General features: G+C 42.7%; 1 protein-coding gene across 1 annotated transcript in view; it reads right to left on the bottom strand.

Annotated features, from left to right (window-relative positions):
* SLC4A9 (solute carrier family 4 member 9) overlaps window positions 1–15,411 on the bottom strand; it is a 251,606-nt gene that overhangs the window by 189,942 nt on the left and 46,253 nt on the right. The window contains exons 6-7 of the mRNA XM_040442704.1: window positions 14,348–14,409; window positions 1,517–1,674 (exon numbers count right to left, since the gene is read on the bottom strand). Of these exons, the coding sequence (XP_040298638.1) occupies window positions 1,517–1,674; window positions 14,348–14,409 (220 nt within the window). The remainder of the gene's footprint in view (window positions 1–1,516; window positions 1,675–14,347; window positions 14,410–15,411) is intronic.

The following is a 15,411-nucleotide window of genomic DNA, read 5'->3' as shown; positions in this document are numbered from 1 at the left end:
CAGTCCCAGAACAGGAGGAGGGGACCCCTCCCGGAGGGAGGGAGGGGAGGGGCCGGCTACAGTTTAAAAGGCTTGTGCCAGCAAGCGGGCGTGTCTTTTTCTGAAAGGGGGTCACATCGTGCCATGTGTTTGGAGAGACCTGGAAACTGCTGACATCACTGCCCCCACGTGACCGCAGCCAAGGAATATTACACCATCCTAACCTAAAGGAACATTCATCTACCCGGTAACTGACTTGTACTCTATGTAATCCTGTGTGTACCTTATTAACTGTATTTGTAACCTCAGACCACTGTATATATTCTGTTTGTGCAGTGTTATATCTAGTGTGCCCTTAAGACGATTAAATATATAATTTAATCTTGTGCTGTCTTGTATCTCGATCACGAATTCCCACGTCCGTGTTTCGGCCTAGTTATAAGCTATTGCGGGCACAAGGGGTGGTATCCCTCACATATTCCTCACAAGTTCAAAGGGTGATTTTAGGGTGAATTCAGCCCATCTCCAACCCTTTTTGTTATGTTGTGTTTGATGGATCTTTAACAATAGAAGACTTTTATTTAAATTGCAATATAATAAAGGTTATGTTTTATAGGTGGCCATTCTGTGATAAATCTGTAGATTTCTGACTACTTACATATGGGAATAATTTATCCTACGTTGTTAGTTCAGTGATGTAATTTGCAGAACGGCCACATCCGTGTGCTATCTGTATTTTTTGCGGACATGGACCCAAAATACAGTCATGCGCATAAACCCTAAAGCTCCTAAAAACACAGTTGGTCAGCACTGCGGGTAATAATTGTTTGAAAGGTTTGGCCTTACTTGACATGCGTAATCAAACCCCTCCTGATGTACATTAAGTATTACGAGTACTCATTGTAATCCATAAGTGTTGAATGGAATAGGATCGGATTGAGATACAATCTCCTTCTTCACTGTCTAGAGAAACTTATAGCTATATTTTTATAAATTTTGAAATGGGAATGAATATTCAACGTGTCTCCCCTGCCTTTGTATGATATCACTATGCTAGCACTGAGGGTCTGTGAAGAGAAAGCTACTGAGCTTACCTAGTCCACCAATGAATGCAGGAGATGATGGACCAGAAGGATAAATAGAAGTGGGGCTACTGTACCAAAGAGGAAAATGTAATTTACATACAAACATTACAATACTTTTATTGCATGTATAGTGCAATAATACTTCATTTTAAAATGCCTTACTCCTAGCACAATAATACATTTCATGAGATAACCACTTCGAGTTTTTTTAGTGTTTTTCCTGTATTTATACTTCAATAAAATTTTCAGATTTTGCTAGTGTGCTCACTGCTGTCTTTATGCCTCGCTGATTCTTTATAACCTCTTGGTTGTGGAATTTCCACTATACTTGTATCTTTTTTAATGTGTCAGTTCTACTGCCCTTAAAAGCCAAATGAGTAATAAATAGTTTGCAGCAAAAACAATAGCCACCTAACTCCAGTTATTGGGCTATGAGGAAATATATACTTTACCTGGTGGGAAGAGCCACTTCTGTTAAAGTGCCAAGTACAGTTGCATCCTTTAATCGAATAAAAGCAGCAAATGGTTGAGTTAAAAAGTCCACCTCACCAACAAGAACATTTGCGGCTTCAGTTTCATCAGGGACCTTCTTTCGGAATTTATTTTGTAACTGAAAGAGAACATAAATGAAAGTGAACATAATGAAATATCATGTGATTTAAAGTCTATGGACACTGATAACATAAGAAAAATGATTGCTACAAACATTACTGGTTACCTTGAGTTAAAAATGTTGCACTGACTTTTATGCTACAACCTTATTTGTTGTGTATTATGCAATTTGCATAACACTGTAATACACTTACAGCTTCCTGCCTGTGAGATCCGGGGGGCTGCATCTCACAGGCTCAGACGGGAGGCAGCCACGATGCCTAAGGAAGTCATCAGGCTGCCTTCCCTGCCATCGGGTCCCTATCACAGCAGCGCGGGGACACAGTGGCCACCCCGCACCCGGCAGTATACCTCACGTGCCGCGGTCAGCGCTGACCATGGCAGTGCAAGGGTTAATTCGCCGGCATCTGTGTTTTCACCGATGACGACGCATACAGCAGGGGTCCGGCTATCAGTCACTGCTGGACCCCTGCAGCTGATCAGACGGTCGCAGCTCCTGCACCCGCCCAAATCAGCATGCTCTAGTACTACGGCGCTGGTATTTAAGCCAGAGCAGCCAGCGCCGTACATGTATGGCGCTGTTAGCGAACGAGTTAACCACTTAATGCCACAGTCATTTTTCTTCCCTATCTTCTCTGAGCCATAACTTTTTTATATTTCCGTTCACATAGCTGTATAAGGGCCTATTTTTTGCGGGACAAGTTGTACTTTTTAATGCCACCATTAATTATTGCATAAAATGTAGTGGGAATCGCAAAAAAAAATTCCAAATGGTGTGGAATTGGAAGAAAAACACAATTCCTCCACCATTTTATGGGACTTGTTCCCCCATATGTATAGGTTTTTTATGTCTAAATAGTGTAAAAATTAATGTAAACTTTGATAAAATATTTTTTTTTACATCACTATATTCTGACCCCCATAACTTTTTCATACCTATGTCTACTGAGCTGTTTAGGGTCTCATTTTTTGTGGGACAATCCGTAGTTTTTATTGATACCATTTTGGAGTGTGCGTGACTTTTTGATCACATTTTCTTCCATTTTGGGGGGTAAGGGAAGCAATGAAAAAAGGGCAAATTGGCAATTTCGCCGTATTGATTTTTTTTTTCATATTTTAATAGTATGGACGTTTTTGGTTGCAGCGACCTATGACCTATGATGTTTATATTTATTGTTATTTAGGTATTTATTTTTTTAATTATACTAATTTTAACTTTAATTATTTTTTATATATATTTTAAATTTTTTATTTTTTTTGTGATGATTTTGAAGCTCATATATGAGCCTATAAATTATTGTTTTTAATTTTTAATTTTGTACTATCAGGGAATTTTTAAAATAGGGTTTGGACTGAAAATTGTTCATTTCTTATCCTGGTCTGCCATCTAGTGGCCAAAATAAGAATTGCAGCATAAACACTATAAGCCTCGTCAGCGAGGCTCATAGTGTTCAGCGCAACTACCGATGCCCTCATTGGCCGCAGGGGTTGTTGGTAGGAAGCCCGGATGCGCAATCTCACTTGATCACAGCATCTATAGCCTTTAATTACCGCGATCGCCATTATTTCTGGTTTGAAACAGCAGAGACTTGCCGGCCATGACGCCCATTGCACGTGCAAGCAGACGACATGTTCCCACATCGCTCCAGCGCCGTAAATGTATGGCGCTGGTAGCAAAAGGGTTAAATCGTCCTGTGCCTTAATCCCTGCGTAACAGCCACAGGATGAAAGATGGCGTCCATAACATCAGGGGTGCTTATATGGTCTGACGCAGTTCAGCACTTTCAGTCTGAGAACAGGCTCTTTAGTAGCTCTCTGCAGAGCTGGTGTCGGTCATATGATACGCTGATAACGTGACATGGAAAGAGCTTGGTCATAACAGTTCCATCTGTGGGTTATGCAATCTGTACAGTAGAAAGTAGCAGTCAGCATACCTGAAGCCTATCAGCTGTTTTGAGAAGGCAGGGGTGCTCCCGTGAACACCGCGGCCTTCTTTCTGCTGTTCCTAGGCCAATCATGACACTTTCATCGGTTACATGGCCTAGGAGCAGCTCATTACCAGTCATGTGAATGGGGCTGATCTGCGATAACAAACAAAGCCGCTGTACAATGTACGGCTCTGTGCTTGGTTAGCGCCGCTGCCCGCCCAAACAGCTGATCAGCGGGGGTCCCCGGAGTCGGACGTCCACCTAGTCTGAGGATAACTCAGCAGTAAAACATCCCAGAAAAGTCATCTAATGAGCAGCTGCTGGTGTATAATGAAGCTGCCAAGCAGTCTGCTTGTTGGCTGACCAAGCAACCAATGCACTACATAACAGTGCTGCAGACCATGGAGGTGCAGAGCCAGCAGTGATCTGAACAGATAGAGGGGAGGTCTGCAGCATTCTACCAGGGGTTAGCAGCCACACACAGTGATTTACCCTTCTCATAGGGCAGATGTCTGAGTTATAAAGTCTCAGTACAAAGTCAGATCTCATATACAGAGTCTTTATCTATGAGATCTAACCCTGCGCTAAAAGTTCATCATGGACATCCATGCTCAGGGCAGTGTGCAACTGCTAACCCCAAAGAGTGTAAAGCTGGCCATACACATTAGTCTTTTGTTGACTGAAACCTGCCAAAAAAGGAGGGTTCGGCTGACACTCTTGTGTGGGGAGCTCCTGACAGATGATCTCAGGGGAGACAAGGATTGAGCAAAGTGAATATTTTTGCCCAAATTTTTTGTTATCCTGGCGGATAATCTGTTGCCATAAGTGTCTGGCATCGGCTTTCTCTGCTCTCCCCAGCCGAGCTGAATGTGTATAGGGAAGCCAGGAGAGATAGCTGTCACTCAAACAATCATTTAACTGACAGCTATTGAATGTGTATGGACAGCTTAAATCCTAAAAATTCTTATATAGCTTAGTCAATGGAAAACAAAAAAAAAAAACTATATTAATTTTGAATTACAAAATGTCATTTATAACGCACTATAAACATTACCTCCCAACTATCCAGATCTGGCAGGACAGTCCTGGATTTTGGTTCAAGTGTTCACATGCATAGAACCAAATAACGGAATCCAGGCAACACTCTGTGTTCATCCTTTTATTGTACCTCAGATGTGACATTTCACCTCCAACATGAGCTTTTCTCAAGCTTGAGAAAACTCATGTTGGAGCTAAAACTTTGCATCTGAGGTGCAATAAAGGACCCAACAAAAGTGACCCCTTTACATGTACGTCATAAGCATTAAGGGGAAGTATGAAGTGGTCTAATGTGCTGAGCTTCCTCCATACACAGCGGGTGCGGCAATATAATACAGTCGACACCTGTTGGCAGTGACCAGGGTCGTATATAACTCCACTCCTGGGCATTTAGCCTGTCAGATACAACACTCACAGCATCTTTGTGCTTGCACTGCTCCAATCAGTTGCTATGATAGCCTGGGGCCTTGTGAGGGCTCCCATGCCATGTCATTGTAAGTTGCCTGCTGAACCATGTCTGAGGCACATCTCGGCAGGCAGCCTGCCAAAGTCCTATAGACTGCAATTGTACTCTATTACAGTCTATAGATCATATGTACAAGTCTCCTAAGGGCACTAAAAAGGAAAGTGCGAAATTTGTAAAAATCTCTATATGTATATATGTATTTAAAAATCTAACAAAAATTAACAAAAAATAAACGTAATTAATAAAAGAAATATGGCTGACAGCACCATGCTACCACAAGTGTTTTTTTTTTGTCAGCCTTGTGAATGGCAATGGGATCACACTAACTCTGTAGTACAGCGTGGACTGGGTTTGTTAGACACCCAGTCCATGCTGTAAAAGGAAGGGGTGGGGGTTGTAGAGATCATATACACATACATATAAAAACCTAACATCTTGGGGGCAAAAAAACAAATATAAGAGGTTATGTGCAGATGTTCGACTTGCTTGTGGGACTTGTAGTTTAAAGTCTCGGCCTTCTTGAGATTCTAAGGCAGATTCCCCACCTACTTTTGAAAGGCTGAGAAAAAGTGGGCGTCATATAAAGCGGCCAGTGTAAGCATATGTTTTTATAAATTTCTCATAAACTTACACTTGGTACTGTTTATATTTGTATAGCGTTACAGATTTGTCGCTTTTTTATTTATTTCTGGAATACACCTTTAATTGTTCAAGCTTTGTCAGTTTGCTGGCATGGTATTAATAAAATGTAATGGGGGGAAGCAATGATCTTAACCGCTTGCCGCCACGCTAACGCCGAAAGGCGTCATTGCGGCGGCTCCCCCAGGCTACGCTAACGCCAATAGGCGTCATCTCGCGTGAGCCGAGATTTCCTGTGAACGCGCGCACACAGGCGCGCGCGCTCACAGGAACGGAAGGTAAGAGAGTTGATCTCCAGCCTGCCAGCGGCGATCGTTCGCTGGCAGGCTGGAGATGTGTTTTTTTTAACCCCTAACAGGTATATTAGACGCTGTTTTGATAACAGCGTCTAATATACCTGCTACCTGGTCCTCTGGTGGTCCCCTTTGTTTGGATCGACCACCAGAGGACACAGGTAGCTCAGTAAAGTAGCACCAAGCACCACTACACTACACCCCCCCCCCCGTCACTTATTAACCCCTTATTAGCCCCTGATCACCCCATATAGACTCCCTGATCACCCCCCTGTCATTGATTACCCCCCTGTCATTGATTACCCCCCTGTAAAGCTCCATTCAGACGTCCGCATGATTTTTACGGATCCACTGATAGATGGATCGGATCCGCAAAACGCATACGGACGTCTGAATGGAGCCTTACAGGGGCGTGATCAATGACTGTGGTGATCACCCCATATAGACTCCTTGATCACCCCCCTGTCATTGATTACCCCCCTGTCATTGATTACCCCCCTGTAAAGCTCCATTCAGACGTCCGCATGATTTTTACGGATCCACTGATAGATGGATCGGATCCGCAAAACGCATCCGGACGTCTGAATGAAGCCTTACAGGGGCATGATCAATGACTGTGGTGATCACCCCATATAGACTCCCTGATCACCCCCCTGTAAAGCTCCATTCAGATGTCCGCATGATTTTTACGGATGCACTGATAGATGGATCGGATCCGCAAAACGCATCCGGACGTCTGAATGAAGCCTTACAGGGGCATGATCAATGACTGTGGTGATCACCCCCCTGTCATTGATTACCCCCCTGTAAAGCTCCATTCAGATGTCCGCATGATTTTTACGGATGCACTGATAGATGGATCGGATCCGCAAAACGCATCCGGACGTCTGAATGAAGCCTTACAGGGGCATGATCAATGACTGTGGTGATCACCCCATATAGACTCCCTGATTACCCCCCTGTCATTGATTACCCCCCTGTCATTGATTACCCCCCTGTAAAGCTCCATTCAGATGTCCGCATGATTTTTACGGATGCACTGATAGATGGATCGGATCCGCAAAACGCATCCGGACGTCTGAATGAAGCCTTACAGGGGCGTGATCAATGACTGTGGATATCACCCCATATAGACTCCCGGATCACCCCCCTGTCATTGATTACACCCCTGTCATTGATCACCCCCCTGTAAAGCTCCATTCAGATGTCCGCATGATTTTTACAGATCCACTGATAAATGGATCGGATCCGCAAAACGCATCCGGACGTCTGAATGAAGCCTTACAGGGGTGTGATCAATGACTGTGGTGATCACCCCATATAGACTCCCTGATCACCCCCCTGTCATTGATTACCCCCCTGTAAAGCTCCATTCAGATGTCCGCATGATTTTTACGGATCCACTGATAGATGGATCGGATCCGCAAAACGCATCCGGACGTCTGAATGAAGCCTTACAGGGGCATGATCAATGACTGTGGTGATCACCCCATATAGACTCCCTGATCACCCCCCTGTCATTGATTACCCCCCTGTAAAGCTCCATTCAGATGTCCGCATGATTTTTACGGATGCACTGATAGATGGATCGGATCCGCAAAACGCATCCGGACGTCTGAATGAAGCCTTACAGGGGCGTGATCAATGACTGTGGTTATCACCCCATATAGACTCCCTGATCACCCCCCTGTCATTGATTACACCCCTGTCATTGATCACCCCCCTGTAAAGCTCCATTCAGATGTCCGCATGATTTTTACGGATGCACTGATAGATGGATCGGATCCGCAAAACGCATCCGGACGTCTGAATGAAGCCTTACAGGGGCATGATCAATGACTGTGGTTATCACCCCATATAGACTCCCTGATCACCCCCCGTCATTGATTACCCCCCTGTCATTGATTACCCCCCTGTAAAGCTCCATTCAGACGTCCGCATGATTTTTACGGATCCACTGATAGATGGATCGGATCCGCAAAACGCATCCGGACGTCTGAATGAAGCCTTACAGGGGCATGATCAATGACTGTGGTGATCACCCCATATAGACTCCCTGATCACCCCCCTGTCATTGATTACCCCCCTGTAGAGCTCTATTCAGATGTCCGCATGATTTTTACGGATGCACTGATAGATGGATCGGATCCGCAAAACGCATCCGGACGTCTGAATGAAGCCTTACAGGGGCATGATCAATGACTGTGGTGATCACCCCATATAGACTCCCTGATCACCCCCCCTGTCATTGATCACCCCCCTGTCATTGATCACCACCCCTGTCATTGATCACTCCCCCTGTCATTGATCACCCCCCTGTCATTGATCACCCCTCTGTAAGGCTCCATTCAGACATTTTTTTGGCCCAAGTTAGCGGAATTATTATTATTTTTTTCTTACAAAGTCTCATATTCCACTAACTTGTGTCAAAAAATAAAATCTCACATGAACTCACCATACCCCTCACGGAAACCAAATGCGTAAAATTTTTTAGACATTTATTTTCCAGACTTCTTCTCACGCTTTAGGGCCCCTAGAATGCCAGGGCAGTATAAATACCCCACATGTGACCCCATTTCGGAAAGAAGACACCCCCAGGTATTCCGTGAGGGGCATATTGAGTCCATGAAAGATTGAAATTTTTGTCCCAAGTTAGCGGAACGGGAGACTTTGTGAGAAAAAAATTAAAAATATCAATTTCCGCTAACTTGTGCCAAAAAAAAAAAAATTCTATGAACTCGCCATGCCCCTCATTGAATACCTTGGGGTGTCTTCTTTCCAAAATGGGGTCACATGTGGGGTATTTATACTGCCCTGGCATTCTAGGGGCCCCAAAGCGTGAGAAGAAGTCTGGTATCCAAATGTCTAAAAATGCCCTCCTAAAAGGAATTTGGGCACCTTTGCGCATCTAGGCTGCAAAAAAGTGTCACACATCTGGTATCGCCGTACTCAGGAGAAGTTGGGCAATGTGTTTTGGGGTGTCATTTTACATATACCCATGCTGGGTGAGAGAAATATCTTGGTCAAATGCCAACTTTGTATAAAAAAATGGGAAAAGTTGTCTTTTGCCAAGATATTTCTCTCACCCAGCAAGGGTATATGTAAAATGACACCCCAAAACACATTCCCCAACTTCTCCTGAATACGGCGATACCACATGTGTGACACTTTTTTGCAGCCTAGGTGGGCAAAGGGGCCCATATTCCAAAGAGCACCTTTAGGATTTCACAGGTCATTTACCTACTTACCACACATTAGGGCCCCTGGAAAATGCCAGGGCAGTATAACTACCCCACAAGTGACCCCATTTTGGAAAGAAGACACCCCAAGGTATTCCGTGAGGGGCATGGCAAGTTCCTAGAATTTTTTATTTTTTGTCACAAGTTAGTGGAAAATGCTGATTTTTTTTTTATTTTATTTTTTTCATACAAAGTCTCATATTCCACTAACTTGTGACAAAAAATAAAAACTTCCATGAACTCACTATGCCCATCAGCGAATACCTTGGGGTCTCTTCTTTCCAAAATGGGGTCACTTGTGGGGTAGTTATACTGCCCTGGCATTCTAGGGGCCCAAATGTGTGGTAAGGAGTTTGAAATCAAATTCTGTAAAAAATGACCTGTGAAATCCGAAAGGTGCTCTTTGGAATATGGGCCCCTTTGCCCACCTAGGCTGCAAAAAAGTGTCACACATCTGGTATCCCCGTACTCAGGAGAAGGTGGGGAATGTGTTTTGGGGTGTCATTTTACATATACCCATGCTGGGTGAGAGAAATATCTTGGCAAAAGACAACTTTTCCCATTTTTTTATACAAAGTTGGCATTTGACCAAGATATTTATCTCACCCAGCATGGGTATATGTAAAAAGACACCCCAAAACACATTCCTCAACTTCTCCTGAATACAGAGATACCAGATGTGTGACACTTTTTTGCAGCCTAGGTGGGCAAAGGGGCCCATATTCCAAAGAGCACCTTTCGGATTTCACAGGTCATTTTTTACAGAATTTGATTTCAAACTCCTTACCACACATTCGGGCCCCTAGAATGCCAGGGCAGTATAACTACCCCACAAGTGACCCCATTTTGGAAAGAAGAGACCCCAAGGTATTCGCTGATGGGCATAGTGAGTTCATGGAAGTTTTTATTTTTTGTCACAAGTTAGTGGAATATGAGACTTTGTATGAAAAAAAAAAAAAAAAATCATCATTTTCCACTAACTTGTGACAAAAAATAAAAAATTCTAGGAACTTGCCATGCCCCTCACGGAATACCTTGGGGTGTCTTCTTTCCAAAATGGGGTCACTTGTGGGGTAGTTATACTGCCCTGGCATTCTAGGGGCCCGAATGTGTGGTAAGGAGTTTGAAATCAAATTCTGTAAAAAATGACCTGTGAAATCCGAAAGGTGCTCTTTGGAATATGGGCCCCTTTGCCCACCTAGGCTGCAAAAAAGTGTCACACATCTGGTATTGCCGTACTCAGGAGAAGGTGGGGAATGTGTTTTGGGGTGTCATTTTACATATACCCATGCTGGGTGAGAGAAATATCTTGGCAAAAGACAACTTTTCCCATTTTTTTTATACAAAGTTGGCATTTGACCAAGATATTTATCTCACCCAGCATGGGTATATGTAAAATGACACCCCAAAACACATTCCTCAACTTCTCCTGAGTACGGAGATACCAGATGTGTGACACTTTTTTGCAGCCTAGGTGGGCAAAGGGGCCCATATTCCAAAGAGCACCTTTCGGATTTCACTGGTCATTTTTTACAGAATTTGATTTCAAACTCCTTACCACACATTTGGGCCCCTAGAATGCCAGGGCAGTATAACTACCCCACAAGTGACCCCATTTTGGAAAGAAGAGACCCCAAGGTATTTCGTGATGGGCATAGTGAGTTCATAGAAGTTTTTATTTTTTGTCACAAGTTAGTGGAATATGAGACTTTGTAAGAAAAAAAAAATCAAAAAAAAAAATCATCATTTTCCGCTAACTTGTGACAAAAAATAAAAAGTTCTATGAACTCACTATGCCCATCAGCGAATACCTTAGGGTGTGTACTTTCCGAAATGGGGTCATTTGTGGGGTGTTTGTACTGTCTGGCCATTGTAGAACCTCAGGAAACATGACAGGTGCTCAGAAAGTCAGAGCTGCTTCAAAAAGCGGAAATTCACATTTTTGTACCATAGTTTGTAAACGCTATAACTTTTACCCAAACCATTTTTTTTTTACCCAAACATTTTTTTTTTATCAAAGACATGTAGAACTATAAATTTAGAGCAAAATTTCTATATGGATCTCGTTTTTTTTGCAAAATTTTACAACTGAAAGTGAAAAATGTCATTTGTTTGCAAAAAAATCGTTAAATTTCGATTAATAACAAAAAAAGTAAAAATGTCAGCAGCAATGAAATACCACCAAATGAAAGCTCTATTAGTGAGAAGAAAAGGAGGTAAAATTCATTTGGGTGGTAAGTTGCATGTTCGAGCAATAAACGGTGAAAGTAGTGTAGTGCCGATTTGTAAAAAAGGGCCTGGTCTTTAGGGGGGTATAAACCTGTGGTCCTTAAGTGGTTAAACAAGCAATTGTTGGTGCGCATCCATCTGGGAAAGGGGTATAAAGTCATTTCTAAACAATTTGAATTCTATTATTCTACAGTGAGAAAGATTATTCAAAAGCTGAAAACATTCAAGACAGTTGACAATCTTCCCAGGAGTGGACATCCCAGCAAAAAAATTATGAAAAGAAATAAAGGTGTTGTAATGGCCTAGTCAAATTCCAGACCTCAACCCAATTAAAAGGTTGTACTGAAGAATTTATTGGCAGTTTCTTCCCCTTAAGGGAAAAGACAGAGTTTGAGCTATCAATATCCAGGCCTGAATGTCGCGTGAGGAAATTATCAAAACTATTGCTTTTATACAGAGAGGCAACGGACACGGGTATCCCGGGATACATAGCCTCATGGGAAAAGGAATTGGGCGTCACGTTCTCAAGTAAAGATAAAAAACATATACTTCAAAACTCGCACGGTCACTCAAGGTGTGTCCGGTTACAAGAGACTCAATATAAGGTTACCTCAAGATGGTATAAAACCCCTGAATTCCTTTATACACATGGTTTGTCGCCCACAAACTTATGTTGGAGGTGTAAGACAGATATTGGCACACTCACTCATATATGGTGGTCTTGCCCCGAGATTAAACCCTTTTGGAATGATGTGGAGCGAGTGATTAATGAATTCAGAGAGAAACACTTGTCTTTAACCCCTATTGTAGCTCTGCTAGATGGTGTCTCGGAAAACTATAAACCTTCTGTCTCAAATTTGATAACCCATATGCTGATGGCAGCCAGGTCCTTGATCCCCCTGAGATGGCTAGATACCTCACCTCCCACATTGGATCAATGGTTGGAGAAAGTAGGACAAATATGCAGATTCGAGGAGATGTGTAGCAGATCATCCAGATCGCATCACAAATATCTCTCAGTCTGGGCTCCATGGTTATCATCCCACCACGGCAAGAGAAATAAGTGAAAAGTTGAAATCTGGAATGAGACGCTATCAGTTGATGTCATTGTGCCCCTCCCCCCCCTTCCCCCCCTCCTCCCTCGCCCTCACCCTTACACATCTCTTTCTTTCTTTCTCTTCTTTACTCTGCTATAATTTTAATTCTAATTTTATTTTACTTACCACTTTAGGAAGCTCTTCTATACCAAATCTCAATATAGCAGCACTTAAACTGAAAAATAACAGCCCATAGAGTGTTTGGTTCTCATTGATTATGTTGATATACATGTAATTTGTTACTCGCATTGATCAATATAAGTGCCAGTTGTTGGAGAGATAAGAGATTGTCCGTATGCAAACGATACACTCTGTAAATGTCTGACACTGATGTTTGCTGGAGTCTGCGAACTCCTTTATTATCCTTCTACTGCCTGATCCAATGTAAGTTGTAACTACTGTTTTGTTGTCAATAAAAACATAGTTGACAAAAAAAAAAAAAAAAAGGTTGTACTGGGACCTTACAGGGGTTGTCCGGGAATTAATACAATTACTAAATAGACCTAAATATTACTTTATTATAAACATGGCATTTAATATGTATAATACTTCGTTTTCTCTAGGGGGAAAACCATCAGGGGAAATAAAATGGCCGCTGCACTATTAGCACATACAAAACCTGTCCTAACTCACAGTTGGACAGGTTATTTCAAAACAGGAAATTATAGAGCTGTCTCAGCTCTTGTCTGTGCTCTGGGTGTCATGAATTATGATCCTACACACAGCTAATAACATCTTCTGTGCTTGTAGGAACTAAAACTAGGTTTAAACAGGACGACTGAGTGGCCAATTGTCGGGTAATAAGCATTTCTTTCCGAAAGTCGGCTGCTCGTTCAATGAAGGAGACCGCTTGCGTACTGCGATCTCCTTCACTGTATGAGGACGAGGGATCACTATTTTGATCTGCTGCCCAAAAAGGGCAATTGATGTGCCTGCACAAATGACAGGATCATCCGATGAATGAGTGTGTCATTGGCGGTACATTTATATGGCCAGATTGTCGGGAACAACAATGATCTGCCCGATTCGGACTATGTAAATGCACCTTAAGGAAGTGAAAGCACAGAGAGCAAATACTGGTTGTGGCTAATGAGCAGCAGCGTGTGCACTCTGCTACATTACCACAGCCCCACAGCAGTCTTGTCCATCCTGTCTGTACTTTCACTTTGTTCCTACACACCCAAAGCTGAAGATGTTATCAGCTGTGCGTAGGATCGTGATTCATAACAGCCAGAGCCATGAGGAGAGCCGAGACAGCTCTTGAGGTCCCTGCTTCGAACTAAGGGCTTGTTCACATCACCATTATGTATTCCGGCTTTCTGTTATAACATGGTTATAACGGAAAATAACGGAATCCATAAGACGGAAATCGAAACGGAAACCTTTATAGAGGCATTCAGTTTTGATCCGTCATAATAGAAGTATATGGGCAAGCATAGCGGATCCGTCTGGTTTCCGTTATGCTGGATGGAAAACAAAGTTCTGTCGACACATGATACATAGATGTCAGTCACTGATAATCCCCTTCCTTCTGTACCGATAGTTCTTCATAGGAAGTGGAAAAAGAAAATATATAAATGTATAAATTACAGGTTTTACTGAATCACTTACCACAAAACTGCGGAATATATCAATCTGCTCAGCTTCTCCTGCTCTATAACATTGTGCTTTCAGACTGCACTGCTCTTTAAATAGTGAACAAACTGGAGAGTGTGGTATGAAGAAAATTTACATTTCTTTACCTGTTCTCGTGAAGGCTTTTCAGATAATTCCAGAAGTGCGGTTTGTGGAGATGTCTTCTTGCCTGCAATATAACAATATGTTCTCACACACTGATCACAAGGCTCTATGGAAAAATAGGCCAGATACAGAATATTTTATTAAAAGTTGAAAACATTTTTTGTAACTGTATTAGTTTTCACAATGTTTGCTGCTAAACTGCTTTTAGATCTTTGTTTCAGTTGTTTCTGTGATGTAGTGAAATATAATTACACGCACTTCATACGTTTCAAAGGCTTTTATCAACAATTACATGACATTTATGCAAAGAGTCAGTATTTGCAGTGTTGGCCCTTCTTTTTCAGGACCTCTGCAATTCGACTGGGCATGCTCTCAATCAACTTCTGGGCCAATTCCTGACTGATAGCAACCCATTCTTTCATAATCACTTCTTGGAGTTTGTCAGAATTAATGGGTTTTTGTTTGTCCACCCGCCTCTTGAGGATTGACCACAAGTTCTCAATGGGATTAAGATCTGGGGAGTTTCCAGGCCATGGACCCAAAATGTCAACGTTTTGGTCCCCGAGCCACTTAGTTATCCCTTTTGCCTTATGGCACGGTGCTCCATCGTGCTGGAAAATGCATTGTTCTTCACCAAACTGTTGTTGGATTGTTGGAAGAAGTTGCTGTTGGAGGGTGTTTTGGTACCATTCTTTATTCATGGCTGTGTTTTTGGGCAAAATTGTGAGTGAGCCCACTCCCTTGGATGAGAAGCAACCCCACACATGAATAGTCTCAGGATGCTTTACTGTTGGCATGACACAGGACTGATGGTAGCGCTCACCTTTTCTTCTCCGGACAAGCCTTTTTCCTGATGCCCCAAACAATCGGAAAGAGGCTTCATCGGAGAATATGACTTTGCCCCAGTCCTCAGCAGTCCATTCACCATATTTTCTGCAGAAGATCAATCTGTCCCTGATGTTTTTTTTGGGGAGAAGTGGCTTCTTTGCTGCCCTTCTTGACACCAGGCCATCTTCCAAAAGTCTTCGCCTCACCGTGCGTGCAGATGCGCTCACACCTGCCTGCT

The sequence above is a fragment of the Bufo bufo genome, chromosome 1, assembly GCF_905171765.1.
Source record: "Bufo bufo chromosome 1, aBufBuf1.1, whole genome shotgun sequence".
NCBI lineage: Eukaryota > Metazoa > Chordata > Amphibia > Anura > Bufonidae > Bufo > Bufo bufo.
Note: the sequence above shows the minus strand (reverse complement) of the source record. Positions and strands in the feature narration are given on the sequence as shown.